The sequence below is a fragment of the Trachemys scripta genome, chromosome 13 (assembly GCF_013100865.1).
Source record: "Trachemys scripta elegans isolate TJP31775 chromosome 13, CAS_Tse_1.0, whole genome shotgun sequence".
In the NCBI taxonomy this organism is placed as follows: Eukaryota; Metazoa; Chordata; order Testudines; family Emydidae; genus Trachemys; species Trachemys scripta.
In genome coordinates this window covers 17,782-38,170 of record NC_048310.1, presented here as the reverse complement: position 1 = coordinate 38,170, position 20,389 = coordinate 17,782, and the positions used below count along the sequence as shown (strand labels likewise).

General features: G+C 43.7%; 1 protein-coding gene across 1 annotated transcript in view; it reads left to right on the top strand.

Moving 5' to 3' along the window:
- LOC117886492 (ubiquitin-associated protein 2-like) overlaps positions 1–20,389 on the top strand; it is a gene marked incomplete at its 3' end in the record, with an annotated part of 52,169 nt that overhangs the window by 16,320 nt on the left and 15,460 nt on the right. The window contains exons 3-6 of the mRNA XM_034788361.1: positions 1,558–1,635; positions 4,760–4,870; positions 10,958–11,111; positions 13,431–13,508. Coding sequence (XP_034644252.1) covers positions 1,558–1,635; positions 4,760–4,870; positions 10,958–11,111; positions 13,431–13,508 — 421 coding nt within the window. The remainder of the gene's footprint in view (positions 1–1,557; positions 1,636–4,759; positions 4,871–10,957; positions 11,112–13,430; positions 13,509–20,389) is intronic.

The window sequence follows — 20,389 nt, the reverse complement described above, 5'->3', positions numbered from 1 at the left end:
ATTAGTGGACCTTGCTCCTTTACAATAAATGTGCCTAAAAGCTTTCTGGTGTGTGCTTACATGCATTTGGTGCTAGTCTGATTTGATAAGCTTAGTTTTAATTGAGGCAAAATGGTCTGTTGGATTGAACATAGAGCTGGGGGTTAAGAGCTCCTGAATACTCTCTGTTCCGTCACCAACTTACTCTGTGAGGATCATGTACGTACGACACCTTGAAAATGTAAAGGATTAAGTCCTGTTATAAGTACAAACTGATTGTCCTGCAGCCTGGAATCTGACTTTTCATTGCTGCATATGCCACTTTCCTCCAGGAACTGGGACAGCTGCAGTGACTCCTCACTAAGTCAGCAGCTGAGTGATGTTTGTTGAAAACCATTTTTAAACTCTTCCACTCAGTGTTTAGACTTGTTGCAGGAGGGATCGCCGTCTGCCTCCTTTAAATTGTGTGCTTGTGGTAAATGCCTAACAGCACAGGCATTCTTCTTGAAAGAGGTGTTGGCAACCTTGACTCGCAGCCAAGGAATAGAATTTTACTGTGAAGTCTTTCTGAGGTGGCCTCGTAGTAATGAGATTCACCTTTGACAGTGGGTTTTCACCTGTGTTCTTCCATGGATAGATATGATCCCCTTTTTCACTAAGAACTCTTTCTAAGTGTGTCAGCATCAACTTGGGACTTGAGTCATCTCCCCAGCATTCAGTTTAGTATCCAGCAGGTAGAAAAGGTTTCCTGTTTTGGGAGGGAATGGAATGAGGCCCATGAGAAGGTGGCCCAAAGCCCCTTTCATTTTTCCTTTACAGGTTTATCCCACAGATGCTATAGATCCCTGAAAGCCACATGATGGATCAAAATGTAGCATTATATGATGTGGCCACTAATGTCCATGGGTGACTGCTGCTTCACCAGAAAGATGAGGGCAGCTGCAGTCTGCTCCATGTTATGCCAGTCGAGTCTGGCTCTCGGGGTTCCCGACAAATGGCCAGTGTGGTCTGTTGTCCAAACCTATAACCAAAGTAGCAACCTTTCCAACAACAAAAACAACCATTAACAAAATTATTCAGTGACAGATTGAGAGACAAAGGAAACAAGCTTAGCGTGTACAGGGAAAACAAGTGAGACTGTTCACAAGTGAAAATGTGAGACCTAATACTATAGCACAGTCCAGGGCCTTGGTTACACACTGACAAAGCTGTAGTGTATATGGAAGCTGTCCCTACAACAAGGTGAAAGCCCCTGGACTCTGTAGGACTTTTATTCTGGTACAGGGGCATGGTTATGACTTATCTAGATTCCCTGGCTATGTCACGATTGTGGTGTAGATGAATTTATCCTTGACATACCCTCTCCCCTACCTTAAAGCTGGTTTAGATGACGCCTTTTTAGTTCCTTCCTCATGTAACTTCTGAGCCTGTTCCCTGTATTCCTCTTCAAAATTTTTGGAAGATAAAATTGGTGTGTGTTGGCAGTGGGAGGGATATTACATGAGTACAGTCAAAAGTTTTTGTTTTATATTTTAATTAAATTTGTTGGAACCCTTACTGGATATTTGCACTTTTCAGGCAACAGCAGAACAGATTCGCCTCGCTCAGATGATCTATGATAAGAATGATGCAGATTTTGAAGATAAAGTGAAACAAGTAAGTTTCCCATGTTACTACTGGTGCATTGATTTTTATATGTAGCTTTAGTCTGGTGCTTAATGATTTTGTTTGCTCAAGTTTCAGAGGACAGAGTGATCTCTCTGTAGCTTTCACACTGCATCCTTATCCTTCAACCTACCCCCTTGATTGAGCCCATTGGTGGCAGTGGGGAGCCCATGGTCTCTTAGCATGCCCTGAAGGTTAATGAATCCAGGTTGTGGTGGGAAGCAAGTTCCAGAATACAGGACTTCTCACAGAGAATGCCCTGCTAGTAGCTGCCTCCCATTTTTAAATCAACCTAAACACCTCTGCTGATTGCAGTTGTGGTTGTATCGCATGGGTGGGCAGATATGCCTACCTGGGAGACTATCTCATACCATGTAGGGCTTTGTTGGTCCAAATCAACAGCCAGAACTCAACCCACAAGACAATAAGCAGTCACTCCAAATTTTGGAATGCTGATGTTATGCTCTGTCTGCTAAACCCTGTGTAATCAGATAGGAGCTAGTGCAGAAGGCACCTAGATGATCCCAAGTTAAAGTACCATGTAGATCATATTGCTCACATCTAATCTCAGGGTGACTGTAACAAGGTGAGCTTTTGGATGAAACTGTCACATCGCACAGATGAAAGCGAAATGACGTTTGTCCCAGGCAGGAGCAGTCCAAGATATTTCAAGATCCTCAGACTGAAAAACTCAGGAACAAGTGCCAACATCGTTGTCGTCAATTTTCCCGATTGCTTTTTCGGATCTACCAGTGTTACACTGGGCTTGTCTGGGTTGAACCTTATCCACCTAGTCCTCGTCCATGCCCTAATCTCCTATAGATACAGCATCTCTCCAGTATCAGAGGGGTAGCCGTGTTAGTCTGAATCTGTAAAAAGCAACAGAGGGTCCTGTGGCACCTTTGAGACTAACAGAAGTACTGGGAGCATAAGCTTTCGTGGGTAAGAACCTCACTTCTTCACTTGCATCTGAAGAAGTGAGGTTCTTACCCACGAAAGCTTATGCTCCCAGTACTTCTGTTAGTCTCAAAGGTGCCACAGGATCCTCTGTTGCTTTTTACAGATTCAGACTAACACGGCTACCCCTCTGATACTTGACAAGTATAGAGGTGTAATAGCTGTTCCCATGCCACCCCTCTTGAAGCTCCCAGGAGGGGGATCCCATTGGGGTGGGGTTGGTATCAGGTACCAGGGCAAGCTATATTTGGCTATCCTTAGCAGATACTCCCTTAGGAGTTGTTACCCATCGGGCAGGTGCTTGGAACTCCACCAGGGCTTCAATCTCAACTCNAAGTACTGGGAGCATAAGCTTTCGTGGGTAAGAACCTCACTTCTTCACTTGCATCTGAAGAAGTGAGGTTCTTACCCACGAAAGCTTATGCTCCCAGTACTTCTGTTAGTCTCAAAGGTGCCACAGGATCCTCTGTTGCTTTTTACATCTCTCCAGTGTGAGCTGCTATTGCTTAATAATCTTTAGAATAAAGAGTGTATTTAGCGCTTATGCATACATCTATGGGGGAAGTATTTATCACCTGTGTAAACTGCATTTGCTAACATCTTGGCAGCTTTTCAGGAAAAGTGGAAGTTTAAACGTAGCTGAAAGGTGAACTGAATCTTTAAATAAATAAATAAACGGAGTTTCCAGATCATTAAGAGCATGTGTAGGCTTAAAATTGCAAATAAATTCATTGTAAAATTAAACTGCTTCTCATCAGTTCCTCTTCCACTTGCATGCCGGGATCTGGGTACAGGCTTTTAGGGTTCTAATTATCCTGCTGTAGTGGGCAATCACTAGCAACTTAGGCAGTGTAAAGAGTTCAGTTCCTTGCGTTGCCTTGGGTTAGGATTATCACTTGCTGCCAAGCGCTACTATTGGGGTTACTGTTGAAAAACAGTCAGCAGCTTCAGCTGACGCAGAATCTAGCAGTCCACCCACTTAGAGGTTCAGCGTAGGGTGACTGCATGGCAGCTGTTCCTCTCCTTCCAGTGGCATTTTCTTGGGTTTCATTTGTAAAGCCTGGTCTGGGGCATTGTCTTTATCCCTTACTGTTTCCTGATGTCTACATTATACAATTGTCTGGTATGTGCTCCGTTGCTGTGGCGATGGGTGCACACCAGGAGCCAAATCGTGTACTCCCTGCTCAAACCAGAGGGCCCTACTTGTAGCATAAACTGTGTGCATCTGTTGGGTGTGGAAATAAATAAATAGGATTCCAAGACTCTGCGTAGGAGGTAGTGACCTGCGTGGACCAGAATGTGGCAGAGGCTTCCAACATGCATGGTCTTTTGGGGTTGGGGATCTGCCACTACAGAGATAATATCTAGTCAGTCATCCCTCCACCCCCTGAAAGCGCACTGCAGACACTGCTGTGGCCATGATGCTCTGTGGCCTATTGTGGGGAAGGTTTCCTCAGGCTCTTGCACTTCTCTGCTGTATACAGCTATCTGACCCTGAGTCAGTGGTCCCTAAACTTTTTATGTCGCTCCCCCCCTTACCTGTAATGTAAACTGTGTGCGCCCCCCGGGAGCAGAGGCTGGGGCTGCAAGCCAGGAGTGGGGCCAAGCTGTGGTTGGGGGCCAGGGCCTGAAACCGAGGCTTCGACTAGGGACTGGGAGCGGGGGCTGCAGTTGGGAGCCAAGGCCGTGGCCTGGGCTGGGGCCGGAGCCAAAGCGGAGCTGGGGGGCAGAGTGGGGCAGGATGGTGTGCCTTCCCTGCCCCCCATAGGGGCTGGCTTGGCCCCCTCACACTCTCCAAACATTCCTCTAGGCTCTCCTAGGGGGGCACACCCACAGTTTGGGGACCACTGCCCTAAGTTATAAATATAAATAAAAATCACACACAGAAACCTGAGCTCAGATCTTGGCAAAGGTAAGGCTTTTTAGATCACTCTTAAAATATATTTATTTGTCCTGTATGTCCGCAAATGTGGTGTTAATGACACTGGGATCTCAAGCAGTTCTTTAAAATATATATATTATAAACACTGCATTTCAATTAGTCTTTGGTACAGCAGTGATGTTCTTGTGAGTAGTAGCACTAATTCTTGCCTTATTCCTTTTAATAATGGTTTGGTATCTAATGAGTCTGCAACTTTTTTTTTTTTTTTTTTACCAGCTTATGGAAGTGACGGGGAAGAACCAGGATGAATGCATAGTGGCGCTACATGATTGTAATGGGGATGTGAATAGAGCAATCAACATACTGCTGGAAGGAAGCTCAGACACAGTAAGGATCCACTTGTGAACAAAACAGCATATTTTTGTTATGGTCCCTTTTTTCTCTTTTCAAGGAGTGGATTGTGGGGGAACAATCAAGTACTTGACCTCAGGAACCTCCAATCTCTCTATCTCCTTCCAGCTCTCCCTAAAAAAGAAATGAAGACTGGGGAGACTTCTCACTCACATATTGGTATAATAAAATCTGGACTGTCCTTGGAGTGAAAAAAATCTTTCATGCCAAGTATGTACACAAAAGAAGCGCAAAAGGGAGCATAGATATTGAGAAATTTGGTCACCCTTTTTAGCATGCTCAGAGGAGGAGGGCTTCCCAGCCAGTAAGCCAGAATCTTTAGCCGGGTTCTTTGAATACTAACCTGACCCTGACGTATGATGTAGTGTGCTAATGTTTTATTGTGACTTTGCCTTAACAAAAAGTTTAAAAAAACAAAACTCAGGCATGCACAACAAAACACCCAAACCCCAAACTAAGCTTTGAAAACATTGTTGCTGTCATGTCCCTTTACTGCTGGGTCCCTCTGTGATAGACACTAAAACTTCATATAAATAAAACCACTTAATGGCAAATGCAGTGTTATGTGCTGCCATGTCTGTAATAAGTCTGGTGTCTCAGGCAGTTGGAGATGGTCCAGAGTAAACAGCCTTGTGTGTTTGCCTTGAATAGCCAATTTTCACTGCTGTAACAGGAGAAGGAGCCACTTGTAGATATACTGTATCGCTCCATAGGTGCGCACTGCCCTTAGCAAGTGTAAAATTAAGATGAGGTCTGTGCCCTGAGGAGTTACAGTTCAAACTCTAATAACGGAACAGTAGGATATGGCAAATAGCTACTTGTTTCACTAATAACCTCATTAATGAGAATCCCTTTAAGAGGAGGGCAGAGGAATATCTCCAAATATGTGTTTAATAATATATGGAGTAACACAAATTTCTTGTCCCAAGAAGCAGTTTACAAGAGTCTTAATGTGAGTGAAGTTGTTCCTGCAAAGCCTTTTAAATTTATAAGATGGGATTCAGTCTGCTTCCTCATCTCATCCTAACTGGGAAGGGAACCCTGGACTTCATTTGCTTTTTAAACCCTCTTCCTTTCTCTCTCCTGTAACGAGTCAGTGCAAAGATATGTCCTGCTTAGATGTTGCTATAAGCCAGTTATTCCAGTTTCAGCTTCTAAAGCGTAGGGGTCACAAACTGGGATCTGTTTCTAGTTGAGAGGACAGGAAATGCTTAAGTAAGCAGGTAACAATCACAAACAAACCTTACTCTGCCCAGCCTATGTCTAAATGTTGGGGTCTTCTGAAGTGGACTATTGCCAAGGCTGCGAGTCTTTCATGGAGGTCACGTGACTTTCCGGGACCTCTGTGCCTTCCGCAGCTGCAATTCCTGGTGCGGCTGACCCCAGGGCCGTCCGAGCAGCTGGGGTAGGCCCCGGAGCCAGTGGCACCAGCTGCTGCTTGGGCGGCCCCAGGCAGTTGGTCCCCCAGAGCAGCACCGTCCTCTCGAGCACACCCCCAGCACCTAAGATTTAGTTAGGGGTATTTTTAGTAAAAGTCATGGACAGGTCACTGGCCATGACTTTTTGTTTATTGCCTGTGACCTGTCCATGACTTTTACTAAAAATACCCATGACTAAATCATAGCCTTAACTATTGCTTGCTGCACAATAGGTGGTTAAATCAAGACTAGCAGAAAGCAACATACCTTGAATGAGTGTCTTGGGTATCGCTCAGGGACCAAATACATACACCTCTACTCCGATATAACGCGAATTTGGATATAACGTGGTAAAGCAGCGCTCCGGGGGGGCGGCGCTGCGCACTCTGGCGGATCAAAACAAGTTTGATATAACGCAGTTTCACCTATAACGCGGTAAGATTTTTTGGCTCCCGAGGACAGTGTTATATCAAGGTAGAGGTGTACTTGGAACAAAAAAAAAAAAATTACATTTTAATGACAGCAAGTATTGATTTCAATCTGACTTTAAAAGTTTGAGTGTTCATGGTCTTCATATTGAAAATACGTGCTTCTTTGGCTGGGCACATGACTTATGAGGAGAGGCTGAGGAAACTGGGGTTATTTAGTCTGCAGAAGAGAAGAATGAGGGGGGATTTGATAGCAGCCTTCAACTACCTGAAGGGGGGTTCCAAAGGGGATGGAGCTCGGCTGTTCTCAGTGGTGGCAGATGACAGAACAAGGAGCAATGGTCTCAAATTGCCATGGGGGAGGTCTAGGTTGGATATTAGGAAACACTATTTCACTAGGAGGGTGGTGAAGCACTGGAATGGGTTACCTAGGGAGGTGGTGGAATCTCCATCCTTAAAGTCTTTTAAGGCCCGGCTTGACAAACCCCTGGCTGGGATGATTTAGTTGGTGTTGGTCCCGCTTTGAGCGGGGGGTTGGACTAGATGACCTCCTGAGGTCTCTATGAATGTTTTCTCTGTTTAGCAAATTAGATAGTTAGCTCAAGAAAGAGAAGTTTTCTGTAAACCAGAAGCCAGGTAGCCAGCACTCTTAATAGTTTAGCATAGCACTTCCACCCTTTGGAGAGTCACTCCAAATCTGTCGCTCACCATAGAGAAGTGCCAAAGGCTTGGATGGTTGTACATCAGTGTAGTACTGAGCCTGCCTGCTGGGAACCAATACTGGTGTCATAAATAGCAGCGTTTTTCAAGTTTCTCAGTATACACTTTTTTATTACATGAAATGAAAGGATTTAAAGCTGCTCTTAAAATTTGCTGCTGTGCATATTCCTCACCTTTCTCAATTATTTTTGAGGCAATTTCCTGATAGTTCACAGAGGATACATCTTGAGAACTGGGTACTGTCTACCCAGCCTTCCCTCTACAAGAGTATGCTTCCACACTGCCAGCCTTGGCAGCCACAGAATTACAGTCGCACCATGCTTTGCCACAGAAGGACTTTAAAGCCAGCAGCTGTAGTTAAATGAGAGAGGAGAAAATTGGATCTTAGACTGTTACTCTTTGTTACCATGAAGGCATTTGCTTTAGTATCCTTGTTAAAGTTCAGCGGGAGAAGTTTTTCTGTCTACGTAATTGCAGGAGGAATTTTTTGGTTGGGCAGAGTCATCTTTGTCCTTATCTGTTGTGTAGTACTGTTGCTACAAACTGCCCCACAGGTGGCTCCATTCCAGCGGTAGGTGAAATGAGAGAGCTTCAGCATGCATCAATAATATCAATGCATTGGAGGTCTTTGCTTGAAAGACACTATAGGATGTCAAACGTTGTCATGAGATTCTAGTTGTTCATATATGCTACACGTAAAGGGCTGACGTAACTTGTAAGCAATCTATGTAATGCGGCCAAGATGTCCGCAAAGCAAGAAAATATGGTTAAAAGTTCTATTTGTAGAGCATCCAAAAGACTGCCAATGAGCTTCTTTGAACTGAGGCCTCCATGCCATCTGGCTGTCTGATAATTGCTTTATGAAGATCCCCATCTCCAGTAGTTCTTACGGTCTCTTCTGGATGTACAGAATCTACGGAGGGATTAGGCAATGTTCCTTTGACTATTTTTCAGCTGGGGATATTACTGAAATGGTCAGCCTCTGTCTTCGTGCCTGACTAGCTCTTTTGCTGGCTAAATCCTCTAAAGCTAGAGTGCCAAGCTGGCCCTTCAAACAATCCATCCTGCCACTTAAGCTAAGACCAATAACTTCACCAAAGACAGGCCTCTTTTGTTACATTGCTGCCCAAGGTCAGATCTGCAGCTGGTGCTTGGACTGCTTCAGACAAGGTCAGCTGAAAACTTTGTTCTTTAACAGACTGTTATTGGCGGTGAGTTATCTTGATGCTGGCTTTCCTCTCCTCTAAGATGTTCCCTGTTAGGAGATACCCGCATTAGCCTTAGAAGACATCCCTAGGGAAACCCAGACTCCTCTTGGCATTTCCTTCTAGAGGAATTATTCTTTCTGTGCATAAGTAGCATTAAATGGCTTAATGAAACCCTCCACTTCAGCTATTACTTTAGGGGAAGTTCTTATAAGTGGAGAAGGAAGGACTTGATTGCTCCATAACTCTACACCTGTTACTTAACACACTCATTAACACCTGAACAGTTTCAGCAGGAATTCTAGTCTTCCCACCAATTCAGGTTAGTTCTCACTAAGGAGGAACTGTGATCCTCTGCTTCTCAAGTAGGCTCTGCAGTAGCCTCTGTTTCCAGCAAAACATCTCTTCTCATATTGGGGGACACCGATTCCACCGACTTGTTAGGAAATAGAATAGATAGAGGCCTTTTAAAAATTCCTGTCTATTTGCCACTACCCAACTTTTGTTAGTTTTTGCATACAGCTAATGCCTGAGCAAACTTAACGACAGCTCCTTTTGAGACCCACTCCTTTTAGGGTGACTTGTAAGTTGTCTGCCCTGTAGGATTTCCTTTCCTTTCAGAGATGTCTCAAACTTTCTCAGGATTTCAGCATGTAAATAGGCTTCATCCACCATAGCGCTTGGAACCTTATGGTAATCCTCCTGTATTGGAGGAGAATCAAGCTTTCCACCGCATATAAACTAATATCCTTTGCATGTTCTGTCACCTGTTTGATGAGCAACTCATAGTCCATGTCTTCTGTCAGCTTAGGAGAAGCCCAAACCTATGATACTTCAGCCTCTCGCACCTGAGAAGAAATTGAAATAGGATTGTGACTATCACTCTTCCCTCCTCTCCTCCCCCCCCCCACCCCCAATATCAGCTAGCCACGAAAGGGAGCCACCAGAGTAACTTCTTGTAGTGCTAACTCTTTCCAATGGAGAAGTTGAAGCACAGACTATTTTTTATTTTTTTATTTTTTTTTTTACTTTTAAAGCATTACAGTATTCAGTTTGTTTTGCTACCTTGATAACATTAGGGACTTTTGCATTGTCTAGCCAGCATTGGTTAGCTTGTCACAGCTCATCCTCAGGAGAGGGGACTTTTGATTTGAGCTGAATGGAAACTTTGCCTCAGTAGTTCAGGAGAGTCTGGGCAGGACCTAGAGTTAATGGCAGCCATACTTTGTCTTCATTCTGATTGGTACCCTGGCTTCTCTTGAGGTCACAGCTTCATCCAGCATTCCAGATGGGGGCTGGAGGTATAAATTGCCCCCTGTTTGTATGTTGTCTGTCTAGACTGTAAGCTCTTTGAGGCAGGGACTTCATTTTCATAACTGTATATCAAGTGCTTAGCACACAGACACTGTACAAATCAATTGTAATTTTTCTCCCCTGCTTTGTAACTATGGCTCAATAGCCTAATTATACAATTACATAATATATTATCAACTGCCATATTATTCTGAGAAGTTTCTTTTTAGCTATTTCATTTTAAACTCCTACAAATGTTTTGTGATTCCTAAGGGTCTGACATGAATCCTGAATTTAACTGTGGATTTAAGAGGAGAGCAGAGGTCTGACGTTCAAGCCTTGATTCTTTCTCTTGCTTGGGCCTTGCAGCAGTTTCTGAACACAGCAATGCTACACGCGATGTGCTGCAGTCCTTGGGCATAGTGGGCTGACTTGTTTTGGCCCAGTTTCCCCACGCTGCTGTTCTGATACTCTGATCATCAGTGCTTAGATTCCAAGAAAGCCAAGTTCGTTTGTTTTATTTTCTAATCCATCTGCTCTCTCGTTTACCTCTTTCTCCTTGTTGCAAATATGCATTCTCCCCTGACCTGTTGAGAGATGGAATGATTTAGTCCTGTTTGTTTCCAGACTTCTGAAAACAGTTGAGAGGATGAATACCTACCTTTTAGAAAGTTTTCTACTATGCTGTCTAGCTAGACTTCTTTAAAGTAACCCAACTGAGTTGTAGCCAGAAAGAGTTGATATTAAATGCATGCTACCTATATTCCATGGGAAAACCTGCTCTCAAAAAGCTGTATCTTCTCCCCCCTCACAGAATGATGTCTTCCTTGCTCTCTGTCCTAGTTTAGCATGTGAAAAGCATCACATACATCTATGGCTTTATACACATAAGATCCATTTATCTATGAATTGGGGTTTGGGCTGGAAAGTTTTGCAAAGTTGGCTGTGGTTATCTCTGCTTTTTGATCTGTTGTGTCTAATACTTCTCTACCCAAATAGACTTCATGGGAGACTGTAGGGGGAAAGAAGAAAAGCCTTGGAAAAGAGAGTTCAGAAAACAAAGAGAACAGAGAAAAGCGAGGGGACAGAGAAGTGAGCCGTGGACGGGGAAGCTCCAACAGACGGGGAAGAGGAGGCAGCCGTGGCCGAGAATGTAAGCACAGACACCTTTTAGTCGCCTTAATCTTTCTCTTTCTTGCAACTGAAATTGGTTGAGTTATGAAAGAGAAGAGGATCTAGTGGAATAAAGTCCAGCAGATCCTCAGTGTGGTGACTGAGTTACTGCATTTGGTTTTTTTGGCAACAGGTATGCAGGATGCTGTTACATGTCTCGGTTTTGAGAATTTATTTTTGATTTATCTTTTTAGAGGCAAATTGAATTTATTTTAAATATCTTCTGCCTTTTTATGATCACATGATTTTTTTGAGAGTTGCTGTTCGGCACTTAAATTTGGAATAGAACTTTTGTAAGGACTGTATGTTGAGCATTGTAGAGCAGATAAAACCTGATTCATTTTCCATATGTTTCTTTTAACAAGCAAATAGCCAAGTTTTGATTCCATGTCATATGAGTGGGAGAACCTGAGGGTAGTCTGAGTTTTATGAAATGTTTTTCCCCTTAAGGGAAAATGAAAAGGCCTTGGTATATTCCAGGGATTAATTATAAGGGCACACATGCACAAAAGATAAGCTTCTACGCAAATAGAAAGGGTTCGGTGTGAACCTAAACATTATTAGAATTACCACAGTGTATTCAAGGGCAGTGATTCCAATACATTGCACAAAAGAGTGCTAATATGCTGCAAATGCTATTTCCAAAGTTAGGTAGTACTGAATTAGATCACCTTTGAGTATGTTACCCATTATTTAAACCATTTCTTAAAGCACCCCAACCATATTATTAAAAAAAACTACAAAGTCCATATGAAAATATATATGTACATTTAAAAAAAACAAACCTCCACCCATACAAAACAGTACAGTGCATATACAATTCTCCCCTTGGAGAGATGATGAGAATGAATGAACCACATGTGACAGATGTTAGTCACATTGCTTAATGCACTACTGGAAGGCCCTCAGATGCTGCAGTGATCTGGGTGCTGTAAGAACTTACATAGAATAGTATCTAGATGCTGTTTCATTTAATGATCTGGAAGATGATGTATCGAGGATAGTAATGAAATTTGCAAGTTGCTTTTAGAACAAATAAGGGAATATCAGGGCTTGTCCACACAGAGACTTAGTGCATGGTAAGCCAGAGTGTGACTGTATAGTGCTCTAGTGTGCCATGCACTAACTGATCATGTGGACCCTACTGCCTTGCACTATGGAACTTTTAGTGCATGGTAGCAGGGTCCTGACCTGTTAGCGGGCAGCAGGCTGAAGCGTTGCACTTTAACACCCTGGCTGGCTGAACACTAACTGACCATGTGAACAAGCCCTAATTCACCAAAACAAAAAAGTAGCTGCCCAGAATTTGTTTGCCAGAGCCAAATGCAGCTTGGCCTTCAAGTTTTGGGCTCTGTGCTAAATCTGGAATTTAAGGCTTTCAGATGGGTTCTAAATCTTGCAAAATGTGCTCTCTGCACCTTTATGTGCACGTAGTTACGTCCCCATTGCAGTGCTGAAAACAAGTCGTGCAGTGCACAGTCTCCATTTAACAAGCACAAGTGCTGTAGTAAGTGGTGAGAGTCATTATTTTCCTTCAGGGATCCCCTCCTTTGGGTTTCAGCTGACACTTCAAAACATACAGCCCCAGGTTTTCCACGGAACGTCATTATAGATCTCTTGCAAAACAACAAAAAACATTGTGTCCCATGCAGGTTAAATGTAAAGGACCAGATTCTGGTGGACTCTGTGTGTGAGGTGGGGGGAAAGGGAAGGCATGAGACGGGAGGCTTCTTCCCCACCCCCTTCTAGGTCCTCCTGGTTCTTTGACAAGGGACAATCAGAATGTAGTTGGGTAGGGAAGGCTCAGTTTAAGGCTAGCCTCAGTACCTGCCTCCTCAGAGTGGTGAGGTCATGACCCTGTCCTCCTTCCGACAGGTCAGCAGAGCAGGTCAGGGACAGAGTGTGATGCACCAAAGAGTGGCAGAGCTCCTGTTGCCCCATATTTCCCCCTATAGCCTCAGATGGGGTTCCTGCTGAAAGGTGATCTCCCCTGCCCCCCACTCCACTCTACAATGCCAGGGCCCAAGATTTATGAACTTCCATTTAGGCACCCAAATCCATTTTTAAGATGTTTAAATTAGTGTATTGATTTGAGAGGTGCTGAGCACCCACAACTCCCATCACCTCTACCTCACTTGCTGCACCAGCCCAGCACCTCTGAAAATCCAGCAGTTTATTTAGGTGCTCATTAGAAACTGTGAGCTACCCAATCTGTTGCTCCTCTCCATTGTTTTCAAACCTCTTACAAATGTAAAGATAAAATTTCCTTCCATGTCAATCTTCTGTCTTCTCTCCCCAGTTCGAGTAGAAGAGAATGGAGTGGACAACAGTCAAGGGGAGAGGCCTTCAGACCGTGGGAAGCGTGGTCGTGGGAGAGGTAAGGTGGTGTTGCTGATGCGTGGACAATCACGGCTTTTCTCTTGTTCAAAGGATAACGGGCTTTTTTAGATCTCAACAGGAAGAGCAGCTTAACAAGCCCAGCCATATACAATAGTCTGTGCCCTTTGGTTCCATAAGAAAAAGCCATGTGTAATTTGATTTTCATTACATTTTTGGCTTGAGTGACTTAAACAAGGTGCACAAGCCTGCATGGCAGGTTCAGATGTGGGCTGGCGTACTCAGATCTGTCACTTGACCCCAAAGACATCCAGCATTTGGGCTGTGAGCCCTCAATAACCTGCTGTTATGGGGAGTTCCAGCCACCCCATGAAAGTCAAATCTGAGCGGAGAGCTGTGGACCTCCAAGATGCACTATGGCCTGTGGGGCAGCACTGGGTTATTTTGTTAAAGATAATGAAGGGGCGAAGGGGTTTGACTTGTACTTGTGCCAGTCCCTCAAAGTGGATTCTGGTGGTGTCAAGAATACCATCTCTGCTTTGTACCCTTTGAGGGGACATCATGCTTCTCTGAGGCTTGCTAGCTAGGTGACATGGAAGGTTAAGGGAACCTGGGATACTGAGAGAGAAAAAAAATCAAAAGGTGCAGGAAGTAATCTAGATTGTGTTGTGCTGAAGATAAGGGAAAAGGGTGAAATCTGGATTTATCAGGGTTTTGGTAGGGGAAGCGTCTGTTGATTTAGTGGGTGAGGAGAACATGGCTTTTGGGTGTGGAAGTGATTTCTTTAGCATGCAGGGAGGGTTCATGGGGAGCCATAGTATCTTGTGGGTTGGAAGGGAAGTGGTTGTTGCTAGGAGGAGCTGGGATAAAAGTATGTCAGAGCTAATAAAAGCAATAAGTAGCATACTTCTAATTTCATATGCACAGAATATTTTTGCAGTACTCCCTATCCTTGGCATAATACTTGAGGATAATCACATGTTCAATGACACATGAGAGCAACAGTTAATCTGTATCTAACCCTGCTCCTTTAAGGACTGGCAGGAAACAAGGGCATGTAGTTTCCAGAGCCGAGTGGGAACATGACTAGGTTGTGCATGTGAATCAGCAAATACCAGGCTAAGTATGTGTACAGAGTAGCTGTTCAGAGAGGGGGGCGTTATAATTAACTGCTACCATTTTCTGAGTTTTCGCACCAAAAAACAAACGGTGCAAAACTGGTGGAGCTCAGTTTTTGTTTTGAAAGTGAAATTTCTGTTTAAGCTTCTGAGGTATAAGGAAAAGAAATATTAAAAAAAGATTAAATTAGGAGTTTTTCAGTTGATGGTGTCCTCCTCCAAATGTGTTCCAAAAATGAATCTCCCACATTCACCCAACTCTTTACAGTTTTAATAATAGTTTGCTGGTGTTACCCTAGGCACTCAGATACAGTAGTGAGGCTAAGCGCAGTAGGATAACTAGTTAGTTTCTTAAATGTCTCACAACTAGGCATTTAATAATCACTAATAGAAAGCTGGCATACCTTACTGAGAAAAGGAATGCTTTGTGTGTGCCGTCTTCAACCAGACACAATTCATTGCATTGTGTGGTACTTCTATATCTGCCTAACAAATAGACTGCACAGTCACATAAATGAGCTAATTTAATGAAAGGCCATCTGTAGCTCTTAACTATCCATTATAAACTCTCTCTTCTTATGGCTTCTGGATCATTGGCTGATGCATGCATTTTGGGGGAGAAAAATACCTAAGGTTAAAATTTACTAAAGTAATCCTTAAAAGCTGCAGGGATTGCTTAAAGTTATACATTTCACTTCCTCACTGTTAAGTCTTCTCTTTTCAGGATCACATCACCACCTCTTTTTGCATATTAGCAGAAATATAATTTTTCCTGCAGTCAGCTTAATGCAATAAAAACTGGTTTCTTGCTGCTTCAGTAAATACAGAAAAGTCGAGACGAGGGATAAAGTTTTCCTTTCAGTCGAGAGCAAATTGGTCACTTGTGATCAGCATGGAACCCTTACTTTATATAATCTAGTAATAACACCGTTCAAAGGCATCCCATGCAGCATTTCTATCTGCATTTCTAATGCACATGTCACTCAGGAATCTAGGCACCAGATACAAAATTAGGGGTTGGTTAATGTTTGAACAATGGACTCCATTTCTCCCTTCCTATTTTAAGCTGCCTTCTCAGGCAGGAATAATCTTAGTGGCTGTTTTCTAGGAGGATCCGTGCTGGGTCATCGCGTTACTCCTTCATAGGAGACCAACCTGATTTAAAGAGATGATGTGTACTTATCCCTGAAAGTGGCAGGAATGGGGCTAATCCTGTGGCAATAGTGGTGCGTAGCCCTCTATAGAAACCTCTGCCCTGAGATTTTTCACCCTCATGTCTGTAAGCTGCATGCTTATCCAGCAGAGATGCTGTTATCTGTATGACATTTTTTCCAACTGCATGCACTGGACATGGTGCTATGTTTACAATGTACAAACAGTTCGAGCCGGTGTAACAACAGCTGGGTTTTGTACTATTGGCTGATTAGTGGACTTGTGTGTTAAGATATTGCCTACTGGAGTGGCTCTATTGCACAGACCTTAATCTCTGCGTAATAAGTAGAGGGTATAATCTTTGATTTAGAAAGGAATCAAGGAATAAAAACTTTTTAGCTGGGTCTTCAGTATCTTCATCTCTCATTCTCAAGACCAAAATTCTTGAATAAGCTTAATTTATCCCTAAGGAGTATTATAATGCTGATAGATATTACTTTCTTGCAATTACTGCCTGATAGCGGTACAACATGCAATTACGATACTAAGATATCCTGTATGATACATACTGAGATATCACAGGCAGGCTTGCTAACCTAGTGAGGAGGCCTTTAAAGTAGGTTTGCCGGGGGATGGTGACTTAAGCCCAGAGGTAAGTGGGATACAGGGAGGAAACACGAGGAGGAGGGTGCAACAGGAGAGGCCTCCTGATTCATACTGAGAAAGTAGGGCAATTGGCTAGTTATCTTAGGTGCCTGTACACAAACGCAAGAAGTCTGAGAAACAAGCAGGAAGAATTGGAAGTCTTGGCACAGTCAAGGAACTATGATGTGATTGGAATAACAGAGACTTGATCAGGTAACTCACATGACTGAAGCATTGTCATGGATGGGTATAAACTATTCAGGAAGGACAGGTGGGGGAGAAAAGGTGGAGGAGTTGCACTGTATGTAAGGGAGAAGTATGATTGCTCAGAGCTCCAATATGAAACATGCAGAAAAGCCTGTTGAGTCTTTGGGTTAAGTTTAGAAGCAAGAGCAAAAAGGGTGATGTCGTGGTGAGCGTCTGCTATAGACAACCAGACTAGGAGGACGAGGAACACAAGGCTTTCTTCGGACAACTAACAAAAGTTTCCAGATCACAGGCCCTGGTTCTCATGGGGGATTTCAGTCACCCTGACATCTGCTGGGAGAGCAATACAGCAGTGCACAGACAATCCAGGAAGTTTTTGGAGAGTGTTGGGGACAACTTGCAAGTGGTGGAGGAACCAACTAGGGGCTGTGCTCCTCTTGACCTGCTACTCACAAACAGGGAAGAATTAGTAGGGGAAGCAAAAGTGGATGGCAACCTGGGCAGTAGTGACCATGAGTTCAGGATCCTGACCAAAGGAAGAAAGGCGAGCAGCAGGATATGGACCCTGGACTTCAGAAAAAACAGACTTTGACTTCCTCAGGGAACTGATGGGCAGGATTCCCGGGAGGCTAATATGAGGGGGGAAAGGAGTCCAAGAGAGCTGGCTGTATTTTAAAGAAGCCTTATTGAGAGCGCAGGAACAAACCATCCTGATGTGCAGAAAGAATAACAAATATGGCAGGCAACCAGCTTGGCGTAATAGAGAAATCTTTGGTGAGCTTAAACACAAAAAGGAAGCTTACAAGAAGTGGAAACTTGGACAGATGACTAGGGAGATGTATAAAAATATTGCTCGAGCATGCAGGGGTGTAATTAGGAAGGCCAAAGCACAATTGGAGTTGCAGCTAGCAAGGCATCAGAAGGGTAGCAAGAAGGGTATCAGGAAGGGTTTCTACAGGTATGTTAGCAACAAGGAGGAGGTCAGTGAAAGTGTGGGACTCTTAATGAATGGGAGAGGCAACCTAGTGACAGATGATGTGGAAAAAGCTGAAATACTCAGTGCTTTTTTTGCTTCAGTCTTCACAGACGAGGTCAGCTCCCAGACTGCTACACTGGGCAGCACAGTATGGGGAGGAGGTGAGCAATTCTCAGTGGTGAAAGAACAGGTTAAGGACTGTTTAGAAAAGCTGGACATGCACAAATCCATGGGCTGCATCTAATGCATCTGAGGGAGTTGGCTGATGTGGTTGCAGAGCCATTGACCATTATCTTTGAAAACTCGTGGCGATCAGGGGAGGTCCTGGGCGATTGGAAAAAGGCAAAAATAGTGCCCATCTTTAAAAAAGGGAAGAAGGAGAATCTGGGGAACTACAGACCAGTCAGCCTCACTTCAGTCCCTGGAAAAATCATGGAGCAGGTCCTCAAGGAATCCATTTTGAAGCACTTGGAGGAGAGGAAGGTGATCAGGAACAGTCAACATGGATTCACCAAGGGCAAGTCATGCCTGACTAACCTAATTGCTTTCTATGATGAGATAACTGGCTCTGTGGATATGGGGAAAGCAGCGGACATGATATCTTTACTTCAGCAAAGCTTTTGATACTATCTCCCACAGTATTCTTGCCAGCAAGTTAAAAAAGTATGGATTGGATGAATGGACTACAAGGTGGATAGAAAGCTGGCAAGATCGTCGGGCTCAACGGTAGTGATCAATAACTAGATATCTAGTTGACAGCCACCATGAAGCGAAATGCCCCAGGGGTCTGTCCTGGGGACAGTTTTGTCAACATCTTCATTAACGATCTGGATGATGGGATGGCTTACATCCTCAGCAAGTTCGGAGATGACACTAAGCTGGGGGGAGAGGTAGAGACGCTGGAGGGTAGGGATAGGTCCAGAGTGACCTAGACAAATTGGAGGATTGAGCTAAAAGAAATCTGATGAGGTTTAACAAGGACAAGTGCAGAGTCTTGCACTTAAGACGGAAGAATCCTATGCACTGCTACAGGATGGGATCTGACTGGCTAAGTGACAGTTATGCAGAAAAGGACCTGGGGATTACTGTGGATGAGAAGCTGGATATGAGTCAACAGTGTGCCCTTGTTGCCAAGAAGGCTAATGGCATTTTGGGCTGCATTAGTAGAAACATTGCCAGCAGATTGAGGGAAGTGCTTATTCCCCTCTATTCAGCACTGGTGAGGCCACATCTGGAGTATTGCGGCCAGTTTTGTGCCACCCACTATGGAAGGGATGTGGACAAATTGGAGAGAGTCCAGCGGAGGGCAACGAAAATGATTAGGGGGCTGGGGCACATGATTTATGAGGAGAGGCTGAGGGAACTGGGCTTGTTTAGTCTGCACAAGAGAAGTGAGGGGCAATTTGATAGCAGCCTTCAAGTACCTGAGGGGGGGGGTTCCAAGGAGAATGGAGCTTAGCTGTTCTCAGTGGTGGTAGATGACCGAATAAGGAACAATGGTCTCAAGTTGCAGTGGGGGAGGCCTAGGTTGGATATTAGGGAAACACTATTTCACTAGGAGGGTGTGAAGCACTGGAATGAGTTACCTAGGGAGATGGTGGAATCTCCATCATTAGCGGTTTTTAAGGCCCAGCTTGACAAAGCTCTGGCTGGGATGATTTAGTTGGGGATAGCCCTGCTTTGAGCAGGGGGTTGGACTACATGACCTCATGAGGTCTCTTCCAACCCTGATCTTCTATGATCTGGAAAGATGCGGGAACAAATTATTGAACAATCTATTTGTAAGCATCTACTGAGTAAGAGGGTGATAAGTAAGAGCTAATACGGATTTGTCAAGAACAAATCATGACAAACCAACCTAATTTCCTTCTTTGACAGGGTTACTGGATGGGGGGGAACTAGTAGATGTGATAAATCTTCATTTTAGTAAGGCTTTTGATAGTCCCACAGTCCCAGACATTTCTCATAAGCAAACTAGAGAAACGTGGTCTAGATGAATTTATGGGTGCACAACTGGTTGAAAAATTGTACTCAGAGTAATTATCAATGGTTCTCTGTCAAACTGGGAGGATGCAGGGATCTTCCTAGGTCTGGTACTTCTTAATATTTTCATTAATGATTTAGATAATGGAGTAGAGTGTGCTTATAAAATTTGTGTATGAGACCAAGCTTGCAGTGGTTGCAGGCATTTTGGAGGACATGGATTACAATTAAGAATGATCTTGACAAATTGGAGAATTGGTCTAAAATCACGAAGATGAAATTCAATAAAGACAAGTGTCAAGTACTATACTTAAGGAAAAAGAAATGCACAAACTATAAAATGTGGAAAAACTGACTAGGCAGTAGTACTGCAGAAAAGCATCTGGGGGTTATAGTGGATCACAAATTAAATATGAGTAACAATCTGATGCAGTGCAAAAAAGGCTGATTCTGGAGTGTATTAACTAGAGTGTTGTATGCAAGACACGGGAGGTAATTGTTCTGCACTGGTGAGGTCTCATCTGGAGCACTGTGTCTAGTTCTGGGTGCCATGCTTCAGGAAAAAGGTGGGCAAATTGGAGAGAGCTCAGAGGAGAGCAACTAAAATGATAAAAGGTTTAGACAACCTGGCCGATGATGATAGGTTTAAAAAAGTGGGCATATTTCATCTTGAGAGAAGAAGTCTGAGTGGGGACCTGATAAGTTTTCAAATATGTTCAGGGCTGTTAGGAAGAGGACAGTAATCAATTGGTCTCCATGTCCACTGAAGATAGGACAAGAAGGAATGGGCTTAATCTGCATCAAGGGAGATTTAGGTTAGATATTAGGAAAATCTTTCTC